Source organism: Chionomys nivalis, chromosome X (assembly GCF_950005125.1).
Source record: "Chionomys nivalis chromosome X, mChiNiv1.1, whole genome shotgun sequence".
NCBI classification, from domain to species: Eukaryota; Metazoa; Chordata; class Mammalia; order Rodentia; family Cricetidae; genus Chionomys; species Chionomys nivalis.
In genome coordinates, this window is record NC_080112.1 from 471,798 (window position 1) to 498,948 (window position 27,151).

Below are 27,151 nucleotides of genomic sequence, written 5' to 3' on the forward strand. Positions count from 1 at the left end.
TCCCACACCCCCAAGCTCTCTATACCCAAGAGATACCCAATCATACTACAAAAGCATTTGTTCAACTATGTTCATAGCAGCATTATTTGTAATAGCCAGAACCTGGAAACAACCTAGATGCCCCCTCAATGGAAGAATGGACAAAGAAAGTGTGGCACATCTACACATTAGAGTACTTACTACTCAGCGGTAAAAAACAATGACATCTTGAATTTTGCATGCAAATGGATAGAAATAGAAAACACTATCCTGAGTGAGATAGCCCAGATCCAAAATAATGAATATGGTATGTACTCACTCATTAGTGGATTCTAGCCATAAACAAAGGACATTGAGCCTATATAGTTCATGATCCTAGAGAAGCTAAATAAGAAGGTGAACCCAAAGAAAAACATATATAGATCCTCCTAGAAAGTGGAAGGAGACAAGATCGCCAGGCAAAAGTTGGGAGCATGGGGGTGGGGGCAGGGTGGGGGAGGGGAGAGGGGGAGAGAGAAGAGAGAAGGGGAGGGTTGGGGAGACCATACTGTTTTTATACTCTGTAATATATCTTGAGATATGGGATCGCGATCCCTCCAGCATTGTTCTTTTTTGCTTGGGATAGTTTTGACTATCTGGGAATTTTTTTTGGTTCCATATGAATTTTGGGATTCTATTTTTATTTCTGTAAAGAATGTTGTGGGGTTTGGTTTGGAATTGTGATTTTTTTCACTGTCATTTTTAGTGAAGTCAATCTTTCTTGTGCTTTTATAAAATGACACATTTTTATATGCCATATTTCCATGTATTTATGGGTCTAGTTGGGAATGCCACTCTGTTTTCTTGATCTATTCTGTACTATTATATGTAAAAGTACACTTTTATAATGTGCTTTTAAATCTGGTGTTTCATACTCTCTTTTGCAAAATAGTAACTTTATCATTTTTCAAAATGAGTTTTAGAATTATTTTTTTTTAAATATATGAAACTCTCTAAGATATAGATTGGTACATGAAATTTGTGCATTGATTTCTAAGTAAATTTATCTCTTCTAGTTTTGAAATTGCCTATATGTGAACATAGTATTTCTATGTGTTGGCTTCCTTCAAGTCTTCTAGAATAATTTAATAGATTTCTTCATATTACTTTTCTACATTTCATTTCCAGACATAGAGTTTTTATTGCTTTTGTAAATTTTACTTTCACTAAATAGGTAAACTGGTGTGTAGGACAGTCATTTACTTTCTGTTGATTCCAATTTTTTTATTTCTTTGACAAACAATTACTAGAATAGTACAAAATACATCTTGTGCACTCTCTCCTATTTAAATATACATCTAAACCTTTTCTAGTCTTATGTGCCTTGTATATCAAAATCATACCATTTGTATCATAGAAATTGTATAGTATTTTTAACAACTGCCAAGGGACTGCCCTTTGTTACTCTAATTGTTAGTAAAAAGTCTTTTAAAAAGAATGTTTTTTACTATTGGTATTTAATTTTCCTAAATAAATATTTCTGTTAAATCTGATCTTTCTCTTAGAGCTGCAATATGCTAATGCTGTAATGCGCTTTGATTATGTCTGGCTTCGAGACCACTGCCGCTCAGCATCGTGCTATAATTCTAAGACTCACCAACGGAGCCTGGATACTGCCAGTGTGGATTTATGTATCAAGCCAAAGACCATTCGCCTCTATGAATCCACACTCTTCTTCACTTGTAAGTATACAGGAGTTTGTTGGATTTCTTAGATCTTTTTCTAAAGAATAATGATTTTATTAAAAAAAATAGTTTGGCTCTTTCCAAATTAGGGTGTGTTTTTTTAGTTAATTTCCCCCCTTGCTTTAGAAGCAATTTCAATAAACTTTTGATTTTGTTTTTTTTTTTGTTGTTGTTACAGCTAACATCATACTTAATTTTTAGACAGGATAATCTCTAACTAGGAAACATTTCAAGTATGGCTGCTTTTGTCACTCTTTGTTTTGCCTTTATTTGTTTTGCTCTTTATTTTTAAGACAATGTCTTGTAATATAGCCCCAACTGTCCTTAAATTTACTATGTAGATCAGCCTGGCCTCATACTAGTTATTCTACTGCTCCAGCTTCCTGAGTGCTTGGGTTTTACACATAAGGACTAACATTCTCAGCAGAAAGTAAGGAGACCTTGCTTCCCTTGCTTAGACTAACCCATACCTCCTTGGGAACCCCCTGTACCAGCCTGAATGGCCTCATTCATACCATTTCCCCTGTTGAAAGCCCTCTTATGCCTTCTGGAAACCATACTTCAGGTGCTACCCACTGCCTTCTGTACTAGGCCTGCCTATAGCTCCCAAGATTTTTGCTCCAGGATCCCAGCCTGCATATACTCTGTAGCAAGAAGAAGACCAGGTTTTCCCTACTTAGGCCCACCCATATTGTCCCTCTTTTACTGGAGAATAACTAGGGCCTACCCTTCTTAGGCCTACCTATATATCCAGGAGCCATACTTAAGGCAAGGACCATGAACTGCTACACTGTGCTGACCTATAGCTCCTAAGAATTTTGTTTCAGTGTGGGAAGAGGAGAGAGCTGCTTGTTTGTTCCTGACTGCTTAACCCAGAAATAATCACTTAGAAACTATATTATTTAAAACACTGCTTGGCCTGAACTGTTAGCTCTAGCTTCTTTTTGGCTAACTCTTATATATTAATTTAACCCATTTCTATTAAACTGTATATGGCCATGTGGCTATGGCTTACCGGCAAAAGTTCTGGCATCTGTCTCTGGCGGGGCTACATGGCGATTCCCTGACTCCTTCTTTCTCCCAGAATTCTGTCTTCTTTTCCCCACCTACCTCTATCCCCTTATGGCTCTGCTATAGGGCCAAAACAATTCTTTATTCATTAACAGTAATCACAGCATACAGAGGGAAATCCCAAATCAGTTTCAGGAATACAACCAACATAGCCTTCTTCAGAAAGAAGATCTGACTTAGTTTACTTGGGCCTACCTACACCACTCCAGAACTTCTTTTATAAGCCCCACAGAGGAAAATGAGCATCTCAACCTTGTAAATTTCTCTGCTAAAAGAAGGAGAACTTTTAAAAGAATGACATAGGGAAAACATGAAAAACATTGACCAACATACTACTTAAGATGTGCAAGTCCCAGAACAGGAAAAAAATAACAAGACAGTATGACTCTTCCATAAAGTGCTAATTACATAATAATAGCACCTAAATGTAAATGACCTGGAAAAATTTCCAGGTAGAGAACTTAAAAGAATAATTCCAACTGTGTTCAAACAACTCAAAGACATGAATGTACTCCAAAAGAATGAAAACAAAAACATAAATGAAATGCAGAAGTCAACCCAAGATATAAAAATAAAATTTAGCAAAAATAATTGCTGAACAAAAGCCAAATTGAAATGCTGGTAGAAATGGAAAAACTGAAAATGTTAAAAACAAAAACAAAAACCCTCAGTGGAAAGACTCACCAATAGAATGGATCATGTAGGAAGCAAAAGAATCAGGAGCAGAAAAAGTCAATGAGAAGTTTTAGAAAATATATTAATAAGTAAAAGCTAGAGTAGCAGGGAGTTTGTTGTGAGATTCTGTCTCTTAGGAATGTCAAACACACTCCTAAAATCTCACCAATATATGACTGCTTACACATGAGCTAAACAAGGACAACAACAGTAGACATGCTAATATGGATGAGGAAAAGCCCAGAAGACCTCAACCCTATACAAAGAACTTAAAGCAACAAGGGAATGCTGGAAGTTGGAGGAGAGGTAATCCACACCAGGGAAAGAATACCTCAACTGGTCTTCCAATACCAAATGGTCAACCCTGAAATCATACATAAAAGTAACATCATATAGATTATACATGTTATATTTATGTATTTAGGGAAATATACATATAAAAACAATGAAAAAAAGCCATAAATATGGAGGGTGGGTCATGTATCGAAGGGTTTGGAGTAAGGAAAGAGAAGGGAGGAAATGATATAATTATATTATAATCAAAAAATAAAAGAAATTTTTTAAAAATATATAAGAACAGGCCATGGAGAGATGGATCAGTAGTTAAGAGCAGTTGCTGCTCTTGACGAGGATGTAATTTGGCCAGTTTCCTTTCATCTGTAATCCGAGTTCTGGGATTGGTCTATGGGCATGAAGTTCATACACAGTACACTCATATACATGCAGGCAAAACACTTATACACATTAAAAAATGTGTGTATATATATAATCATTTATGCCCCGGCATTTTTTTTTTAAAGTTTTTTGAGACAGGGTTTCTTTGTAGCTTTGGAGCCTATCCTGGAAATGGCTCTTGTACAACAGGCTGGCCTTGAATCACAAGGTCTACCTTGCCTCTGCCTCCCCAAGTGCTGGGATTAAAGGCATGCACCATCACTGCCTGGCTGCCCCGGCAATGCTTAAGCTTGCATGGGCAGCCCTTTTATGGTAGCTCTCTATTTGTTCCTATCCTAAACGCTTGTGTTATTGTCATACCTAAGGTTCAACAGTCTTCCTTTATGCTATCTATCCAGCATTTTGTTTTGTTTTTTGTTTTTGTTTTGGTCTTCCTCTTCACCTTATCTTGTGCATTCCTCCAAGCAGTGCTGTCTTTGGGTATCTGCTGTCATTCATTCTGATAACATGGCCCAAGTGTCTCGAGCACTATTGTTGTGTCCTGTAGTTTACTTATTTCCATAGATGAAGGTGTTTCTTAAAGTTATTATTGTACAGCCTATCTCTTTGTGTGGGTGTCTAGAATCATGCTGAGACATACCATCTCAAACACCTAAAAGTTGTATCAATATACAAAATGTCCTAAACAGAGATAGAAACATGCATATATACAATCTGACAAAATAACTTTGCATAGGTGTGCAAATATAAACAAAAGTAACAGATATAATTTGAACTTGTGTTAATATACAAAAACTATACCATTGTAAATTATCCATAAATAATAGCTCACAAGTATTCTCTCTATTACCCACTATTACTATCTCCCCCCCCTTTTTTAACCCTATATAGTTTTCACCCTAACCTTCTATCTAGTACAAGTAATAATCAACAACCCCTAAACAGTGTTCTCAACTCTATAAACAAACTTTTCTTGGGGTGGGGGGACGTCATCTTCTAGAATTGCTTCCTGCTGTCATGGGGGCAATGTTCTCTTAAAGGGATCCTGCAAATTAAAGTGATGGTTAAGTTTCAAAATTACTGTCTAGTATAGTTGCAAACAATTTCCAAGCAGTCGATAGAGTTTTCTTTTTCCAAGTTCTTATTTGAAGTTCTGGCCAGAATGTCATGAGATGGTGTACCATTTCCACATCTGGTACCAAAAAAAAGTGGTCTTATAGTAGTGCTGTCTGCATCACAATGTCATCTCAACTAGGCAGAGTTGTTGCTGTGGGGCCCCATCTTCTTCCTGGAAACTTCAAAGATTACTGCAGGAAAAGGATCTGTAGGAAAATCTATGTTCATCATGAAAAGCTTAAACATCATTCATATAAGCATACATTCAGTGAAGAATATGATATAGACAAAATAGACATGGAGAAAGTAAAATTGTTCCTAGGCTTTCTTCTGTCCCATACCAGATGGCTCCTGATATGAGACAGAAACTCCACATGTTCCTTTTAACAACATACTTGGATTTAGAAAAGTACAGAGCCATTGTTCAACTCCAAAACCAGCTGAATATATTAATGTGTGTGTGTGTGTGTGTGTGTGTGTGTTTGTGTAGGGGGTACTTGTACTCTTTGATGAACTTTGTAAGAGCAGTACTTGCTGGACATGACAAGGCCTTTGCACACAAAACTCACAGTTTTTGCGACTTTTGGCACATAATAAAGCCAGTCAAAATTCCCAGCATGGATGAGGGAGAGACTCATGAAGTAGACTCAGTTGTTTAAAAATAGTGCACATCAAGATTTGAGTAGAAAGTGGTGGGCAAGAACAGTTGGAGGGGAGAGAATAGGGGGTGAATTTGATCAATATATGTGCGTCTACAAAATTATCAAACAATTAAAAATGTAAGACAAATGTTGACAAAAGAATAAACATTTTAAAGTAGTAAATTGTTGTCAATATTTCTAAATTTTATTTTAATCATTTTTTCCTCCTAAAAAGGGCCAGATGGTCATGTGACTAGGTATGATCTGGATTGGCTGGTGAAAAATAGCTATGAAGGACAGAAACTAAAGGTAATCCAACCTAGAATATTATGGAATGCTAAACTCTACCAGCAAGCCCAAGTTCCATCTGTAGATTTCCAGAGTTTCTTAGAAACAAACGATGAACTGAAGAAATTTCTGCAGAACCTTCTGCTATATGGAATCGCATTTGTAGAAAATGTCCCTCCCACTCAAGAGCATACAGAGAAGTTGGCGGAAAGGATCAGTTTAATCAGGTAATTTACTAACTTTCTGAAATGCACAATAACTAATGTCTACATGAGCACCAATTAAAAGATGTAAAAAGATCTAGCTCATGAAGCATCTGCCTCAAATGTACTAGGCCCAGGTTCAGTCTCCAGTACTGCCACCCCCCAAAATAATCTCTCTGTCCCTCCCTCCATATCTCCCTACCTTTCTTTCCCCCGTCCCTCACTCACCTTTCCATCATGACTTCCTCCCTGTACTGTATTCTGCTCAAAAGGGGCCTGAATTTGTACTGTATTTTAAAAATAGAGAGATTCTAAAAATCACCCAGTTTTCATCTTCATAGATACCTAACTCTCAATCATAGATTGGTTGTTAATACTTCATTGGATACATTATATTGCATTTAACATATTCACAACCTATATTGTATTTTGGTCTGCAACCCTTTTAATCATATTTTATTGTCTGTTCCTCACTGATAAGCACCTGATTCTAAGATCCAATCAGTGACTTTTCCAGGATCACTGTGACAGTAAGCAATATACCTCTGGTTTATTTATCTTAAATAAAATGTTCTTTTCATTACTAATTTCCATTTCTCATATAGATTTGTCTTCTGTAGCATTAAATGTGACATAAATTTACTTCATTACAAATAGTATTTGTTTTTTACTTAATAAAATTCATGTCTAACTAGTTCATTGTGTTACCCAAAGTACCAAAGGATGTTGGGTCATGAAGACAGTGGTAGTAGAACATGATAAATAGCATTTGTGAGCCATTTAGTTTGAAACACAATTTCAGAGCTCTCAAATAAAAGAAACTGTTGCTAAACAAACAACTGAGAAAGTTCGGAAACTTTTATTTCAAGAGGAAAAGCATTTCCTGTTTGCTCTTAGGTTTAAGGAACTCTGAAAGCTAAACAATTAAAGTATCCTTTCCTCAAATATAGGTGTTGTGGCACAGTCCTTTAATTCCATAACCTGGGAGGTGAATCTCTGAGTTACAAGTCAGCAGGGTTTACAGAATGAGATTCAGGACAGCCAGGGCTGCACAGAGAAATCCGTCTTGAAAACCCAAATCAAAAGAGTATCTTTTTCTCAGATCTGAACCTACTGAGAAAATAAATGCAAAATCAAATCTATTATCCTGCAGGAGAAATTTAATATAGCAAGTCTCATAATTGTAACAAAAATACCATTTTCTCTTTTTCTTGTTCCTCTGTGTTCAAACAATTAAATGAAAGCAAACACCTCTATGACATATGAATAATATGAAAACTCTCACTCACACTTGATTATTAGATTTTCTAATATATTAGAAAATGACTGTTGTTGAAAAATCTGAATATTAATGAAAGACAGTAGTTGTTATATAAATTAATTAAAATTTTCACTTGCTCCAAGCAGCCACATCATTATTTCTATAAAAGGAAAATAAACCCAGGGGATAGCCTTGAATGAGGAGGCTATTAAAATAATCAGATAAACAAAGGGCAGTGATCCCTGAACTTTCAGAATGTGCATTTTAGTGATTTTCAGTTCATATTCCCAGAGTATTAGTTAGTGACCGAATTTCAAAGATTGGCATTTTTAACTGTCAATTTTATCTATATATTGCAATCTGTAACAACAATTATTATATATATTAAGAATAAACAATGATGAATAAAATTATAAATATAATTAAATATTACATTAAAATTAAATATTACAAATATCTAATAGTTTTTTCTTGATTTTACTTGTCAGAGAAACCATCTATGGAAGGATGTGGTATTTCACTTCAGATTTTTCCAGAGGTGACACTGCCTACACCAAGCTAGCTCTAGATCGGCACACTGACACTACCTACTTTCAAGAGCCCTGTGGGTAAGTATATTAGACTTTTCCAGTGTAGTGTTCTTCTATTTGATGGTTTTGAATAGTTTCTTAATTGTCTTCCATTCTATTTTAGTGAAGATCATGTCTACTTACTGTGGACTTAGATGAGTGTTTATCTTCCCCTGGAAACATAGTCATTTTAAAATATTCTAGTTTAGTCTTCATTAAACTTTTATGAATAAAAGTTGTATTTAAAATATAACACATATACATGTGTATCTGTGAAAAGAAACAGATACTGGCTTATGCTGTAGCATAGTTTGCTCTATCCTAGAACTTGAACTCAGAATGTAGCCGAGACTTGAACAATCCTCTTGCCTCAGGCTTCTAACCCACTATATGGGACTACAATATTTTCTCAAAGTAATTACAAATCACCAAAAAAGTTAAATAACTATAAGTTTTAGAAATAACATTTTTGACATGATGGTAGAGATCTTTAATTCAAGAACTCAGGAGGCAGAGACTGGTAGATCTTACTGTATTCAGAGATAGCCTATTGATAGTGGTGCAGAGTTATGGCTGTGACATCAACTAGACTGTAATCTGCAATGCAGTCTAAACATGTATTATTAGCTTTTTGGTGTTGAGCATGTAAGTTAAAATCTCCAAGCTTCCATATCTTCATCTCTAAAATGAGATTAGCAATACAATCTATCCATTTATGTTGAAAATGGATTAAATCTTGTAATAAGTTTAAAGCACTTAACATTCTTTTCAACACATACTAAGTATTCAATAAGGATTAGTTGTCATTACCATTTTAGCTATTGTAATCACCACTGTCATCTTCATTATTAAATGCATATCCTTTCTGAAGCCACTTTTACTCTGAATTTCATCGTTTCAACTGGAGATTTTCTTCTATCTTTAACCTTTCCATACCTTTGGCTTCCTAGCAGTCAATTTTTACTAATTCTCGGCTTTTGTATACTTGTTTAGACTCTATTTTCCTTTTTAAAATATTTTTATAACTAACCTTTTTTTAAAAAATCTGCATTTAATACCTTATGAAAATTATTATTAGCATGCATTAAGTGTAAGGGGGTCTTATTTCGATAGTTCCATACATGCCTATAATGTGCTTTAATCATATTTATCCCTTCTATTATTCTTACCTATCTATACTCCCTTCTCCCTTTCTATTTTATCATCCCTGGTAGCCCCCTTTCAGTTTCATATCTTCTTTCTCCTTATCTACCATATGTTCACTAAAACATGTAATACTTGTAATGACTTACTTTGCATTACATATTGATATCAAACATATTAATGTGTGAGTATGTAGGTTGCATGTGTGTATGTGTATATGTATGTATGTGTGTGTGTGTATGTGTGTGTGTGTGTGTGTGTGTGAGAGAGAGAGAGAGAGAGAGAGAGAGAGAGAGAGAGAGAGAGAGAGAGAGAATTTCTTTATCTACTCCTCTATTGATTGGGCATATATTATAATTCAGTTGCTGTGAATAGTATGACAATAAATACAGATCTGCAACTGTCTCTGTGGTACACTGACTTGGTTGCTTTGGGTATATTCTCAGGAGAGCTATAACTAGATTATTACTTTCTTACTATTTAAAATATAATTTTTTACATAATATGTCCTTAGTATGGTTTCCCCTCCCCCTATTCCTCCCAGTTCCTCCTACTATCCCTCCCAACCAGTCTACCCTCTTTCTGTCTCTCAATAGAAAACAAACAGGCTTCTAAATAATAATAAAAAAGATAAAACAAAAACTAGCTCATTGGAATAGGAAAAAACAAACAGAAAGAAAAGAGCCCAAGAAAAGACACAAGAAATGGATATAGATGCAGAGACCCACTCATTTGCACACACAGGAATCCCATAAAAATCACTAAACTGGAAGCCATAATATATGCACAAAAGGACCTATGATGTAAAAAGATAGAGGAAAAACATAATTAAAATAAAGGATAAAAAAATAAGATTTTTTAAAAAAGAAAGCCTTGACATGACATTATAAGACAAAAAATAAAATCTCCAAAGATGTCATTGAGTTTGTTTTCTGCTGGTCATCTACTAGTGGCATGTAGCCTACCCTTAAGAGTAGATTGTTTCTAGTGAGACACCTTTAGAGAAAACTCATTTCTTATTTGCAAGTGGTTATCAATTGGTGATTGCTTCACGGTTAGGAATGGGGGCATATGTCCACTTCTCATCTAAACACTAGGGCCCTATCTGATTCAGACCCATGCAGGCCCTGTGCATGCTGCCTCAGTCTCTGTGAGTTCATATGTGCATCAATCCTGTTGGTTTAGAGGGCCTATTGCCTTGCTGTCCCCCATCTTCTCTGACTCTAACACTCTTTCTTCTCTTCTGAAAGGAAACCATAATACATAACATAAAGGACCTGATGCAGACCCATGCAGGATCTGTGCTGCCTCAGTCTCTTCTCTTTGAGTTCATAAGTGTTTTATTAGAGGAATTTGTTTTCATAGTGTTCTCCATCCCCTCTGAATCTTAAAGCTTCTGATGGTGTCTGAGGAGGGCACTTATCTATGAGTGTAACAGAATGTCTTTAGGAGTCATTGTATTGTTGTGTTCTTTCAGTAGAAGAGTAATATTTTATTTTGCCCTAGGTCCCTGGGCTGTCTAGTCTCAGGTTCTTGGTCATCTGAGCAGTGTCTAATATGGGTCCGTCTCCTGGAGTGGGCCTTAAGTCAAATCAGATGCTGATTGGTTACTCCTACAAGGTCTATGCCACCATTTTCCTAGCATATTTTGCAGGCAGGATATCACTGTAGATTGAATGGTTTGTAGGTGGGTTGGTATTTACCTTTCTCCTTTTGTAGCATGCAGACTACTGTCCCATACCATGATCAATAGTCAGTAGGGGTGAAGCCTTTATGTTGGCACCAGGTCATCTTCTCTGTCTTCAATGAATTGTGTACATATTGTCTTTAGTAGTGAGCCCTTGCTATCAGTTTTTGAAGAGCAACCCATTGTCTTGGCAACAACCTGGGTTGCTTGGGGATTTTTATGGGACCCCCTTTGACCAACAGTTCAATTTGATGTAGACCATTCCCAGTATTGGAAGCTTCATTTAGTGACAAGAGATGTCCAGATGGGGCTTTCTCCCCCATTATTTAGCAATTTCCTTTAGATCACCTTCATATATGTATATTGTAATGGTCTGTCCTGTCCCTTTAAGAGACAGGCCCCGCCCACTCCTTCCCCAATCTGCTAAAGCAAGCAGATCTTCTTTCCACTTCCAGCCTGCTAGTCCTTCCTTTCCATCTCTCTCCTGAAGAGGCAACTTCTGCCTCTCTTCCTTCTTTGCCCTTCTCCCTTCCCCCTCCTCCTCCCTTCTCTATCTCTGGTTCTCTTTCTCTCTTTCTCTCTGCCTCTCTCTGCTCTTCCCCCTTCTCCCCTTTCCCGTTCCCTTCAGTAACCCACTAAATAAATATCCTCACTTTGCATTGCATGTGCCTATCCTCTTTCTGTCACCCGCCATGCAGCTCCCTGCCTGGGACTTGCTGCCCCTCAGGGAATGGTACCGTTTTACAATAAAATTTTGTTCCATGACTCAGCCAGGCTCTTTCCACATTCCCTCCCACCCGAGGTGGGCCAGCTGAGGACACATTTCTGTCTCTCACCCGCTGCATGGCTCCCTGCCAGGGACTGGCTGCCTTCGTGGCCCATCATGGTCTCGTGACCTGCTTCCCGCTGCAGCCACTTGGGGAATGGCACCATTTTATTTTTACCATAACATTTGGTGAATTTCTCTCTCATGCTGCCTTTCATAGTCTTAAAGAGACTTTTCATTATGCAAAAATATCTGCCACAGCTATTATGACATAAATATACTACTGTTTATATAATATAAATGTCTAAAACTTATATTTTCACAAACCCAAAGAATTCTTGTGAGTTCCAGGGAGTCAAATTGAAGGATTCACCTTAAACAGGTCAGATACACCCCTCTCAATTCCCTGGTTCTAATTTTTTTTCCTAAATTTCACTTTGTCCTCTGTTCTGCCAATACCTTAAACAGGTGTAACAGACACCAGACATTTCCATACCACAAACACCAGACAGGAACAAACAGACCAGCTACACCAGGATGTGACCAGCACCCAGCTTTCTCAGGTTCCACCCAAAGATGATGCCCACAAATAAGCAGAAAGAAGTCTTGAGAATCCACTCCCCTAATTTATTTAACCCGTTGTGCCTAACCTCCCGCCTTTTTATTATAAAAAAGAGATGAGAATGTAATGGTCTGTCTTGTCCCATTAAGAGACAATCCCCACCCACTCCCTCCCCTCATCTGCTGAGGCAGGGGAATCTTCCTACTGCTTCCAGTCTGAGTTCCTTCCTTTCTGCCTCTCTCCAATCTCCCCACTTCTCTCCCCTTCCCCCCTTCTCTCTCTCTCTGTCTTTCTCTCCCTGTCTCTCTCTTTGTTTCTCTTTATCTCTGCCTCTCTCTCTCTCTGCTCTTCTCCTTTTTCCATTCCCCCTTTCCCTTTTTCCTCCATAACCCACTAAATAAATACCGACTTTCTCTGCATGGTGTGCCTAATAGGTCTCTGTCTTTCAACCGCTATGAAGCTCCCTGCCTGGGACTGGCTGCCTTCATGGCCCTCCGTGGTCTCATGACTGCCCACTGCCACCATTCAGGAACCTGCATATATATGGTATATAAATATATAAAATATATACCATAACATATATATTTTAGGAAGTTTCTACTATGTTAGGTTTCCATATTAGCCCTCAAATGGTGCTTAATTTTAGCTGTCTCTCTCTGTATTCCCTCTCTTTTCCTCTCCCCACCCCAATTTGATCCTTCTCTTCCGTATCCTCATCCATCCATAACTGTCCTATTTCCCTTTCTTAGGGATATCTATCTGTCTCCCTTAGGGGGTATTTATTATGAATAGAAATGAGTTTCATAATAACATTATTACTGTTCCTCAAGGCTTTCATACTTAAGCCTTCCAAATGACTTCTTTCAGTTTGTTGCTTTTTATCACCTATAGATCACAAAACCTGCCTCTCTTCTGAGTTAAACATTTTTAAGTGACTACTAAATAACCCAGACCTAGAAGTTTCAGAGAAAGTTCAATATGGTCAGAAATTACTTTTCACATTTTAAGTGCATTTCTTTTAGATTCTTGATTTTATTCCTTTATCTTTCCTTATGTTTCTTCCTTGTTTTACTTTGTGATATATTTTCCTGTATTTTTACATGTTTCAATAAATTGCTATTAAGTTTTATATTAAAGTATAATTACATTGTTTCTGCATTCCTTTTCTACCCTCCAATCCCTCTGATATACTCTACTCCACTTTAAACCACAGCCTCTTTTTCTTTGTTATTATTATATAAGATTTGTGCTAGATTGAATTAGAATGGTGCCCCCCCCCATATGCTCATATATTTCAATATTTGGTCCTAGTTGGTGGAACTGTTTGAGAAGGATTAGGGTATATAGCCTTATTGGAGGAAGTATATTACTGGGGATGGGATTTGAGGTTTAAAAAGCCCATGTCATTCCTACTTATCTCTTTTTCTGTGTGTATGTGTCTTGTGCTTGTACATCAAGATGTAAGCTCTTAGCTACTTCTCTAGCTCCATGCCTGCCTGCCTGCTGCCATGCTTCCCACCATGTTGCTCATAGAATAACTCCATGTAACCATGAGCCCCAAATTAAATGTTTTCTTTCATAAGTTGTTTTTGGTCTTTCATGGCAATAAAAAAGTAACTAACATGGTCCTACTGCAGCCAGAGTCAATGTTGATGTCCATGGCCCATGTTGCCACCAAAGGCCACAAGGATGCCTGGCCTCTGGGCCTCCACCTGTGGCTATGTTGGGGTCCAGGGCCCTTCTAATACCAGGTCTGTGATAACCTGAATCATCTGTACTGCTACCAAGGGCTGTAGTGTTGTCCAGGACTGAGCTGCTGCCAGGGGCAATTTTGGGGTCCGTGGCTCTACCATAGCCAGGGTCTAGGTTGAGATCTGTAGTTTCTGTTACTATTGAAGGCCATGTGACTTCTCATGGTCTGGACTACTTACTACCTGGGCCAAATTGGAGTCCAAGGACCATGTTGCTGCTGATTGTCCTTGGTCTTGCCACAACTGGGTTCTATGTTGATGTCTGATGCCCTTGTTACCACAGGGGCCCATGTGAACCATGTGTTGAACTATGTGTTAAAGTACAAGGGCTATGCTAAACTGGTCCTGCCCTCACTAGCCCAGGAGAGGTGACCCCACTCCTCATCAGCCCTGAGATACTGGAACCTAATGACCCAGGCACTGAGAGCTGTTCCCATCTTTAATAGAGTTTCCCACACACCCCCACCCCTGCATTTGGGAAAGCTAGCCCTACTTCTCACCATGGTCAGGGGAGAGCTGGTTCTGCACCTGATGGGGCTAGTCCCAGCATTCCAGTCAGAACAACTCAGCTACTACCATCCAGGGTTCTGTGTTGGCACTAACCCACCTATGACCTGCTGAAGAAGTGACTGGTCCTACAAAAACATAGCCACAGGATAACTTGGGGCAACAGAATGATATCTAAAAGGAGCTTCAATGAGGGTCCAGTATTGTTGTTATACCAGAAGTCAGAGGCCTTGAACCTGACTAACAACATATTATACAATGAAAATTTACAAGTAAAGCTGTTTGGACAAAAAGGTATACTGCTTGATATACAACAGATCCCAATGCCACTAAGACAAATGAAGAGGTACAAAAGACAAAGGAGTAAGGTGGTATTTTTTTTGCTTGTGTTTCTTTGTTGTTTATTTTTAATTAATATTCTTATTTGTATTTTTATTTTTTTACTTTTTATTTTTATCTTATTTCTTTTTTAGTTTTCTTTTGTGGTGGACACTACAAGAGTGAAGAGCAAATATGAAGGGACTAGGAAATGAGTGGGTTTGGGGTGAATGATGTGAAATTCCCAAAGAATCAATAAAAACTATGTTAATAAAAAAGTGACTAAGACACTATCTTAATTAGGGTTTCTATTACTGTGAAGAGACACCATGACAATGACAACACTTATAAAGGAAGAACATTTGAGTGTCTTACGTTTTCAGAGGTTTAGTCCATTATCATCTAACCATGGTGGTATACAGGTAGACATGGAGCTGGAGAAGTAGCTGAGAGCCCTACATCTTGACTCAAAGGCAACAGGAAGTGGTCATAAGATGTTGACAAAGTCTGCTTATTTGTTCCCGACTGCCCAGACCCAAAATAATTACACAGAAACTATAATATTTAAAACACTGCTTGGCCAATAACTTAAGCATATTGCTAGATAGCTCTTATATCTTAAATTAACCCATTTTTATTATTTTATATTTTACCATGAAGCTCATGGTTTACTGGTAAAGTTTTCAGGCATCTGTCTCCTTTGGCATCAGCTGTATGACATCTCACTGATTCAGCCTACTCTCTCTCTACATCTCTATTTGGATTTCCTGCCAGCTTTACTCTGTTAAGCCATTGGCCAAACGTAGCTTTATTCATTAACTAATAAAAGCAACACATACAGAAGAACCTCCCACACCAATGATACAATGGGTGTGGCTTAAGCATATAGGAAACATCAAATCCCATGCCCACAGTGATATACTTCTTCCAACAAGGCCATACCCACTCCAACAAAGTCATACCTCCTAATAGTGCCACTCCCTTGGGGGCCATTTGCATTCAAACCACCACATGTACACACACAGACACACACACCTGAATATATAAATATAACTGCTCATTCTTCCAGTGTTATTTGTATGTATATGATTTCAGGACTAGCCAACCACTTAGTCCTGTACAAACAAATTAAGTGTCTCTTCCCTGGGAAGAAGTATTTCATCTGATTTCAGCATTCTTTAATTGCCTGTACTTCATTGTTTAGGGTTAAGACTTCATTAGATTTCCCTCTTCCATGTTAGCTTGTCTAATGTTGTTCTACTTCTTCGGGTCTTATTTAGGAAGTATATTGTTGAGGTATCTTGGATGAAGTTCCCTGTCATTTTAAGGAGACACAATCTCACAGCAGATTTCTTGATTCTCTGGCTCTTAAAGGATTTTTTGCCTCCTCTTCTCTCTTCTGCTATGTTGCCTAGGCTTTAGATACAGAAGTTATATTGTAGATCTATCAACTGAGACTGGGCACACCCCATAATCACTTTTCTCTGCATTTTGACTGGTTGTACTTTTCTGTAATAGTTTCCATCTGTTGCAAAAAGAAGTTTTCTTTGATTTTGTTTCTGTTCTTGTTTTTTTAGAAGGTGAGAGCTATACTTATCTGTGTATATAAGAATAAATATTTAGAACATGCTTAGTAATTATGTTGGTTTTGTAAAGTGGTGATAGTAGGCTCTCCTCTAAGATCTACAACCTCAATAACCTTAGGTAGTTGATGAGGTTTCCAGTGCGAGGCATTTTTTTTCTTATTGAGAAGGCCTTAAGTACAATTAGAAAGCTGTTGGTTACACCTAAGATTTAAGTACCACTGGGCGGTGGCACATGCCTTTAATCCCAGCACTCGAGAGGCAGAGGTAGGTGCATCTCTGTGAGTTTGAGGCCAATCTGGTCTACAAAGAGAGTTTCAGGACAGCCAGAGCTGTTGCACAGAGAAATCCTGTCTCAAAAAAAAAAAAAATAAATAAAACAACAAAAAAAAGAAAAAGATGTAAGTACCACTCTTGCACCCTTAAGGTTATTGTGCTATTGTAGTCATCCTTATGATTCATAGGTGTGACAGCTTAGTGGGAATATTAATTGCTTCCATTTCTTGAAAGCTTACATAGCACCTTCTTGTTTCTGAAGTGCATGGTGTCTTCAGCAATAGGAAATTATCCTCATCCTCTGTGAGGCAACCAAGGGCAATAGTAATAGCCTATATTGCATTGAGAGTCTCTTAAACTCCCCTGATGAATAGCCCCAAAGGGGGTTTCTTATGTCTGATAGTGGGGTTTATGTTAATCAATATTGTAGTGATATTTAATTTGTATTTTAATAAACAAAGCTTTCCTGAAGATCAGGAGTTACCTGAAAATCACTGGTCAGCCTTATAGACCAGGCAGTGATGATACATAACTTTAATCCCCATAGCCACACTAGTTTGCCATAAAAAACAGGTGGTAGTGATGCATGTCTTTAATCCCAGAACTAGAGAGGATTATAAAATGAGAGGAGACAGCTCTCAGACACAGTCTCATTCTGAGATTACCAGAGGCAGGATCACCATTTCAGACTGAGGTAGAAGTAAGAGCCAGTGGCTGGCAGTTTTGCTTGTCTGACCTTCAGGTTGAACCTCAATATCTGTCTCTGGGTTTTTATTATTTGTGCTATACAGTATCTCTTGGGAGGAATATTGTTATCCCAAATGAGATAACGTGTGTGTGTGTTTATAGCTATATGTGAATAAACAAATTGCCATAGGTGAATAAATAGAAGTGTTGTTCCTTATGGCCTTTAATTTTTTATATTATTTCTCCCTACCCTTTCCTCCCTCTAACCCCCACCTATATACCCCTTTATGCCTTCTTTCAAATTCATGGCCTCTTTTTCATTAGTTGTTGTAGCATGCATATGTGTATATTCATGTAGGTTCCTAAATACAAGTTTCTGAGTCTGTTAATGTTACTTATATGTATGTTTTCAGGACTGACCATTTGGTATTAGATAATCAATGAATGCTTTAGACATCCTTGTTATTTTACCCTCTCTTTCTGTATTGATCCCCTTCCCCACTCCACAATTAAACCTCCCTTCCATTTTACCCCATTTCCCCCTTTAAATCACTTGCACCTTGCTATTCTCCTAGATAAATATCTACTATATTGCTGAAAACAACAAGAAAAAACAAATTCTAGATGGATCAAAAACCTTAATGTGAAACCTGAAACCTCTAGAAGAAAACATAGGCAGTACTCTATGAGATATAGGTGTAGAAAAGGAAATTCTGAATATGACTCCATTTGCTCAGAAATTAAGGTCAACAATTGACAAGTGGGAACTCATAAAACTAAAAAGCTTCTGCACAGCTAGAGAAAAATCAAGTGAAAAAGAAATGCAAAATTTTACCAGCTATACATATAACAGATAATTAATATCTAGAATATGTAAATAATTCAGAAAACAGTCAATAAAACAAAGAACCCAAGTTTTAAAAGGGGTAGGACAATGGGTCTGAACAGAGATTTTCCAAAAGAAGAAATAAAAGTGACTAAGTAATATTTCAAAAACTGTACTCTCTCTTAAGGCTTCTAATGTTCTTATAAAACACCATGACCAAAAGTAACTTGAGGATGAAAGAGTTTATTTGATCGTACAGCTTATAGTTCACTATCAAGGAAAATTAGAGCAGGAACTCAATACAATACAAGAACCTGGAAGCAGGAACTGATGAGGAGGCCATAGATTAATGCTACTTACTGGCTTGCTCCTCCTGGCTTTCTCAGTTTATTTTCTTATACACTCTAGGACCATTTACCCTGGAGTAGCACCATCCACAGTGGTCTGAATCCTCCCCCATCAGTCCTTAATCAATAAAATGCCCGACAGGTTTGCCTACAGACTAATCTTATGGAAGATTTTTATCAATTCAGATTTGCTCTTTTCAAACCACTGTAGGTTGTGTCAAGTTGGAATAAAACTAACCAGAGGAAATGTGATATTTAAAAAAAAAAAACTTTGAGATTTTATCTTACTCCAATCTGAATAGCCAAGGTCAACAAAACAAAACAAAATTTAAAAAAAAAAAACACAACAAATGTTGGGGGAAAGGAACCCTCATTCACTCTTGGTGAAATTGCAAACTGATCCAACCCTTCTGGAATCAGTGTGGAGAATCCTGTAAAAGCTAAATGTAAATCTATCGTAGGATCTAGTTATACTCCTCCTTGGTATATGTCCAAAGGACTCAACCTCCTATTCCACAAATAATTACTCAGTCATGTTCATTGCTGCTCTATTCACAATAGTTAGGAAGTAGAAACAGCATAAATGTCCTTCAACCAAAGAATGGGTAATGAAAATGTGGTACATGTACACAATAGAATACTATTCAACTGTAAAGAAAAATGAATTCATGAAACGTGTAGGTAAATTGATAGTATTAAGAAATATTATATTGAGTGGGGTGACCAAGACCCAGAAAGATAGACACCATATGTTTTCTCATATCTGTGGCTCTTCTCTCCAGATCTTCAGCTATAACTATATAATGTCTGGAGTAACCACAGAAACCAGAGAAGTAGAGAGGGGGACATGGAGTGATGGACACTAAAGAGAGTAATAGCGGGATATAAATACTTTTAACTTTATTTCTCCTCATGAATTTCAAAATTCTACTTGAATATTTCAGACAATTAATAGTCACCTTCCAGAACTTTTTTCTGTTAACATATTCAGATATACATGTTTAAATTATTTCAACAACTTCTTCAAACCTTCATTATCATCTTATCACGTGTCTATCTGTATTCCAAAGAGCACTATCATCATTAAGGTTTTCCAAGTTAGAAACTTAGAGTTGATCTCAATCCCTCTCTATACTTCAAACTGTTTTTCTGAGTTATTTTTATCACCTTTATTCCCAACAGATTTTAGTACTATTGGCAAATCAATGTTTTAAATTATTTTTTTCTATAAAGCAAAATAACAAAATTGAGATTTCATTAAGGAAAGGTGGGGTTTGGTTGGTGGTTGTTTTGTTTTGTTTTGTTTTGTTTTGTTTTGTTTTGTTTTGTTTTGTTTAGACAGGGTTCTATGTGTCCCAGATTGGCCTCAAATTCACTATGTAGCTGACGAGAATGCCCCTCTTAAATTCTGGAATTACAAGCATATGTCACCACACATGAATCTTACTGATGCTGGGGATTAATCCCTGGGCTTTGTGTATAGTAGGTAGGTATTCTACCAACTGAGCTACACCTTAAAACAAAATCTTTTTTTAGTTTTACTTCTTTGTGTGATGGGGGTATTTGTGTTTGTGTGTCAATGCACACAAAGGTATGTGAAAAGATAACCAGTGGGAGTCACTTAGCTCCTTGTACTATATCTTAATTAGGGTTGCTATTGCTGAGAAGAGACTCCATGACCACAGCAACTGTTATAAAGAAAACCTTTAATTGGGGTGGCTTGCTTACAGTTTCAGAAGTTCACTCCATTATCATCATAGTGACAAGCATGGAGGCATGCAGGCAGACATGGTGCTGGAGCTCAGAATGCTACATCTTGACCAGAAGGGAACAGGAAGTCAACTGAAAGTCACACTGAGGGAAGTTTGAGCAAAAGACAACTCAAAGCCCACACCCATAGTGACACACTTCCTCCAACAAGGCCACACTTTCTAATAGTACCACTCCCTTTGGGGGCCATTTTCTTTCAAACTACCACATAGTGCATGGTTTCTAAGGATCAAACTCAGGTCATCAGGCTCAGAGGCAAGTACATTTTACCTGATGAGCAATCTTGCCAGCCACACTAAACTTTAAAAAAAAAATGCCAATATTTAACAATTTAAGAGAATTCTGTGGTTGTCTCTGCTATAACAACAGGTACTTCACACTGTTTTCCTTGAATATGCCTTGTTGATTTACAGCACCATATTTGGTTATGGTTTGCCTCTTCCTAGGGTCCTTTCTCTATGATTCAATATCATTTCAGTTCTGTTGATGGAGGTTGTTCATTCATTCCCAGCTGTCCAGACCCAAAGTAATCACACAGAAACTATATTATTTGTAATACTGTCTGGCCAATAGCTTAAGCATATTTCTAGCTAGCTCTTATATTCTAAACTAAGCCATCTCCATTAATCTGTGCATCACCACAAAGTCGCCTTACCACCACAGTTCCCACAGGGATGACTGTCTCCTACAGTGGCTACATGACTTCTCCCTGAGTCCACCTTTTTTTCTCTTCTATCTGCTTGGAATTCGTCCTTTGCCCTATTCTGCTAAGCCACTGACCAAAACATCTTTATTCCTTCAATAAAAGCAACACATACACAGAAGTTCTTCTCACACAACAGTTCAATTCCTGTTCATTATTTAAGACTAGGCAAAGCTATTCCCTTCGTCACTCAAAAACATTTCTTTATACAACACCTTACTAAAGTAAATATATTTCTTTCTTATGGAGATTGTTACATCTTGTGTAAAACTTTATTTTTTATTCAAATGTTATTTGTAGTTGTTTCATCTCTTCTTACTAGATTATAAGATTCTTCAAAACAGAGGCCATATTTTGTTTATGTCTATATTCCCATGTCTTCCCTGGCATATATATGTGTGTATATATAACATACTATACATCTTTGAAATAAATGTGTAGTAATGGTTAATGCTCTAGACTTTGAATCAGTGATCTGAGTTCATATCTCAGTGGAACCTGTTCCTTGAAGAAGAGACCTGGTCAGTCATCCTCATCAACTCAGACCATGAAACCCAATATAAACAGGCTGCCCATGCCTGCTTCAGCATTGCCAGGGGCATGTTTCACTTTCAATATTATTTAAGAGTAAAAATAGTACAACTTTCTATGAGGGAGAAACAATTAGGAAATGGATTTTTTCTTCATTAAAATTACCAAATTAGGTTTAGTAATCATTTCAGATATAATATACTATAATTTAATATGTTTTATTTTATCCACTGAACAAAAGAATTTGTTTTGCTTTCTTTAGCATTCAAGTTTTTCATTGTCTTAAGCATGAAGGAACAGGTGGCAGGACACTGTTAGTGGATGGATTCTATGCAGCACAACAAGTACTTCAAAAAGCACCTGAGGAATTTGAACTCCTCAGCAAAGTGCCATTGAAACATGAATATATTGAAAATGTTGGAGAATGTCACAACCACATGATTGGGATTGGGCCAGTCTTAAATATCTACCCATGGAATAAAGAGCTCTATTTGATCAGGTGAGTACCAAACAACTGTTCTTCCATGTGATATATTTATTATATATTAAGTTTTAACTAATGTATCCACCTATCTCTTGGAATTATCATTTGACTGTCTTGTAGAACATACAGTGCATCATATTCAAAATCTACTTCAGAGGCTCCACACACCTTAAGCTCACCTCTCTACATATTCGCTCATGTTTCATTGGATGATATATCCACGAAATTGCCCAAAGAAAAACCTAAAAGCCACCTTCAACAAGTCCATCTCCCTCACACTATGCAACCAATCTAACCAGGTTGCCTAGACATTTTTCCACAAAGTACCCAGTACTTCCTATCTACTTTTTGTGTGAAAGCACCATCACCTTTACACAGTGCCATTGATTTCACCCTTACCCACCTTCTATCCGTTTTATGTGCTGTAGCTAGAGAAATATTTTAAAATTTTATTTATTATTGTGTGTGTATATTTATGTGTGATAACATGCAAGGGTATATATACCATTGTACATGTGTGAAAGTCACAGAAACATTTTTCAGGGCTTGGTTCTCTCAGAATTGGATCAATAAATCAAACTCAGACCTTGTGTCTGTAAATATATTATATAATGTATAAATATAATGCATCTAAAATATATTGTATAATATGTATATGTTTGTATATTTGTACAGCAAGTGCCTTTACCTGCTGAGCCATCTTACAGGCCCTAAAGTAATTTTTGAAATACAAGTCTTATTACTTTATCATTCTCTTGTGAAAAGTCCTACATCCACTTAGTATTTTTCAAAAAACCCAAGTTATTCTTATAACTTACACAATTTTGCATGTTCTGTCCCCTTCTTACTGTTGTAGCTTCAATTCATAAAACTCAAGTTTCTATACAAATTCAGCCCAAGATATGTTATGTTTCTTTAGATTTTAAGTTGTTTTCCATTTTGCAGCCAAAAATTTTTATGTTATTTTAATTCATTTAAGCTAACATCTACAGGGCATTGTTCTTCAACAAACATTTCTTGAGTATCTCCAAAGACACAGGCACTATTTTTGACACCAGAGTTATAACTGTGAGAAAATTCATGGCTGTTATATAATTCCCATTCTAATAGAATAACCTGTTTTATTTTTATAAAGCAAATATGTATTATACCAAAGGATAATTAAGAATAAGGAAGGAGATATGGAATACAGAGGCAGCTTGATAAGAACTGCAAAAGGCAACAATGTAGTACAGGAAAGGTAAAATCCTATCATTCAATGCTTTGCAGCTTTGACCAAATCACCTAACACGTTTGTCATGAGTCTTTGGGTTTCAATAATAATACCAGCCATACACATTGTTAAAAATAAGTTGCCATCTCTATTCTTTAACCTGGAAGGCAGAAGGAATTATGTCATAGTAAGCCACTTTTCTTGGATAAGTTCTTCCTAGAAATAATCCCTCAGTCATCTCTTGTATACCTATAACATAAAGTAAGTATGTCCAACATTTTGTTATGAACACCTTAACAAATTGAAAAACTAAAATCATTTAGAGTGGGAAAACCTTAGCCTGCCACCTACATCCTACCATTAAGGTATTACTATTCTTGTTTTATCATGGAACCTTCTATTTCTCTATCCATCTATTGTGGTTCATTGTGATGTCAACTTGACACAAGTTAGAAGTCATCCAGGAGGAGGGAACCTCAGTTGAGAAAATACCTCCATAAGATCCTGCTGTAGGGCATTTTCTTAACTAATTATTGATGTGGGTGTTGCCACCCCTGAGCTAGTAGTCCTGGTATCTATAAGAAAGCAGGCTGAGCAAGCCATGAGGAGCAAGCCAGTAGCAAGCACTCTTCTAAGGCCTCTAGCTTCAGCTTCTGCTCCCAGGTTCCTGCCCTGTTTGAATTTCTGCCTTGACTTCCTTTGTTGATGATCTATAATGTGGAAGTGTAAGCTAAATAAAATCTTTCCTCCCCAAGTTGTTTTGATCATGGTGTTTCACCATAGCAAAAGAAACCCTAACTAAAACACCATCTATCCACAAACCAGTTGATCATGTTTTTTGAACCATTTTAAGGTATATTACAGATATGAATATATCTCCCACAAAAATACTTCAACATCTATATAAAATAGAGTTCAATATGGTTCTATACCTGTCCATTTTCAAGTGAAATATACATATAGTGATGTTTTAAAATGTTAAATATAAACTTATGGAGGTTTGAGAAATGAATATGAATATACTTCTGTGTCATGAATCTATATCAGTATATAAAATATTATCTTTAATAGAGGAAGTACTTTTCTATTGTCCAGTCAAACCCTGCATATATACCCCCAAAGGAAGCCACTGTTTGGTTGGTTGGTTTAAATAATAAGATGTAAATAATATATAAAAATTATATCTACATTGTTTCTAGTTTGATTTCATTATGATTGAAACTGCTATAAAATTTTCCATAAATACTTTTGTGAATATATATTTTCATTTCAATTAAATGAATACATAGGGATGTGTAATAGTTACTTTTCTCATTGCTCTGACAAAATGCCTAAAAAAGCAATTCAGGGAAGGAAGGGTTTATTCTGGTTCATAGTTAGAGAGTGAGGTAAAGATTACAAGCCACAGTCAGGGAATAGAGAGATATGAATGCTGGTGTTCAGTGCACTTTTTCTTTTGTATTTAATCCAGGGCTCTGGCCCATGAATTGGTGCCACCCACATTCAAGGTAGGAACTCCATACTCAGTTACACCTCTCCAGAAACACCCTCAGAGACTTTCCCAGAGGTTTATCTCTTAGGTGGTTCTAGAGTCTATCAAGTTGATAATCAGTGTTAAGCATCACAGGATTGTACAGATATGTCAGAGTCCACGAATGTTTAGTTTTAGTAAACAATGTTTTGCCGAATTAGTTGTACCATTTTACATTTCATATAGAAAGGATGAAAGTTACATCTGCTCCAGTTCCTTACCAGTACTTGGTGCTATCAGTTGTATTAATTTTAACTACTGTTATAGATACTTTTTTTTAGGATAGCCTTGTGAGTAAGTGTTAACAGGAATTAGTAATTCTATCTGCACAGTACTACCAACAAATAAAATGTTAAAAAGATCCAATTACCTAAAATAGTAAGCTGTGACAGATTTATTCTTTCCAAGTTGTCTTATGTGTAAAAGGTGGCTAATAAGAAGAGAAATAAGTCAATAAAATAGTATTTATACAGCTGCCAACTATATAGGACTGATATCTCTAGAAATAATATTAAGTGCCAACACCCTGTTGAAGACTGTTTTCTCACTGTTGTCTGAGGTTTCTGTCCTAATTCCCACAGTTGTTAAGTTCCAAAGTCACAAGAGGTCTACATTAGTTATAAACAGATTGGCCTAATAGCTTAGACTTCTTATTAACTCTTATAACTTATATTAGCCCATTATTCTTGCCTATGTTAGCCACATGGCTCGGTACCTTATTTGGTGAGGTAGTCACATCTTGCTTCTTCTGTGGCTGGGTCAAGACTGCCAATTAGGACTTCCTCCTTCCCAGAATTCTCTTGTTCTCATTGACCCGCCTCTACTTTCTGTCTGGTTGTCCCGCCTATACTTCCTGCCTGGCTACTGGCCAATCAGTGTTTTATTAAAATATAATTGACAGAATACAGACCATTGTCCCACACCACCTCACTGTCTTCCTCATATGCGCATGGCTCCTAAAAGCCTTGCAGGAAGCACTATTCATTATGGTTTGTCATTTGGTACTCTGATAGTAGTTCTGTGAGATCTGCTAAACAGGTGCTTATTTAACACATGAGGAAAAAGGAATATTGGTTCTGTTTATGCTGTGTACTAAAACTAAGAAATGTCATGTGGTATCCAGAAGAGAACCATTATTTCTCTTTGAAAGAAAGACTTTTTAGCAGTGTCTACTAAAATCTGACAATATAATACATACCTGTAGTAAAATGTAGTTTTTTTAACTCTATGGGGGCCCTCCACCCTGCTTCCAAACAGATACATGGAGACTTATTGTTGCTTATGAATACCTAGCCTTAGCTTATGAAGTTCTAGCCAGCTTTTCTTAAATTATCCCATCTACCTTTTTCCTCTGGACTTTTATCTCCAATATTCTATATGTCTTTCTTTCCTTCTTATTCCATGGCTGGTTGTGTGGCTGGGTGGCAGGCCCTCGGCATTCTCCTGTCCTACGTTTCTCACTTTTTGTTCTCTTTTGTTCTTTTTTCTCCCCCTATTCTCTCTGCCTGGTAGCCCTGCCTATCCCTCTCCTGCTTAGCTATTGACTGTTCAGCTCTTTATTAGACCAATCAGGTGTTTTAGGCAGGCAAAATAATACAACTTCACCGAGTTAAATTAAATGCAACACAAAAGAGTGAAACACATCTTTGCATCATTAAATAAATACTCCATAGCAAAAACAAGTGTAATACATCTTAAACTAATATTCTATAAGATTTCCCTTTTTTGTCTAAATAAAACTGAAGTTTTAACTTTAACATAGTAAAACTACATACAACAAAAAGTTATCAAGTAAAAATTATATTTACAATATTTAGTCCATTTTATATTTAGCAAATTCAGAGAAAATATTCCATTATCTATTTTATCTTATCGATTCCAAAGTTTTATAGCTAATTTACTTTCTATAACTAAGGAAAACTATAACTCTAACTATTTAGACTTTAACTCCATCAGAGACCCCAGGATGTAATATTACCTAACAACAGAGACATCTGTCCTCCTGGACAATCACCCAAATTCCCTCTGCAACATTGTGGCATCTATCTTTGGCCTACAGACCTAGAATATCTGGCAGGCTTTTCAGTGAAACAGGAAATGTGAAAGAATCTCCTGCCTTATATTGGCAAAGTTCATCAGTTGCTTACCCCTGGGTCCTGCAGATTATCTAGCAGGCTCTTCTGTGAAGCACAAATCTTGAAGAACTCTCTTACCTTGTCTTGGCCAAGTTCAACACTTTTTCCTGTGTCTTGTTTGTTGAGTCT

At 36.9% G+C, this 27,151-nt stretch overlaps 1 protein-coding gene across 5 annotated transcripts in view; it reads left to right on the forward strand.

Moving 5' to 3' along the window:
* The window catches only part of Tmlhe (trimethyllysine hydroxylase, epsilon), a 206,093-nt gene that overhangs the window by 172,219 nt on the left and 6,723 nt on the right, over positions 1–27,151 (forward strand). For all 5 annotated transcript variants that reach the window (XM_057760307.1, XM_057760308.1, XM_057760309.1 and 2 more), the window contains 4 exons: positions 1,524–1,700; positions 6,117–6,396; positions 8,122–8,241; positions 21,922–22,158. In XM_057760307.1, the coding sequence (XP_057616290.1) occupies positions 1,524–1,700; positions 6,117–6,396; positions 8,122–8,241; positions 21,922–22,158 (814 nt within the window). The remainder of the gene's footprint in view (positions 1–1,523; positions 1,701–6,116; positions 6,397–8,121; positions 8,242–21,921; positions 22,159–27,151) is intronic.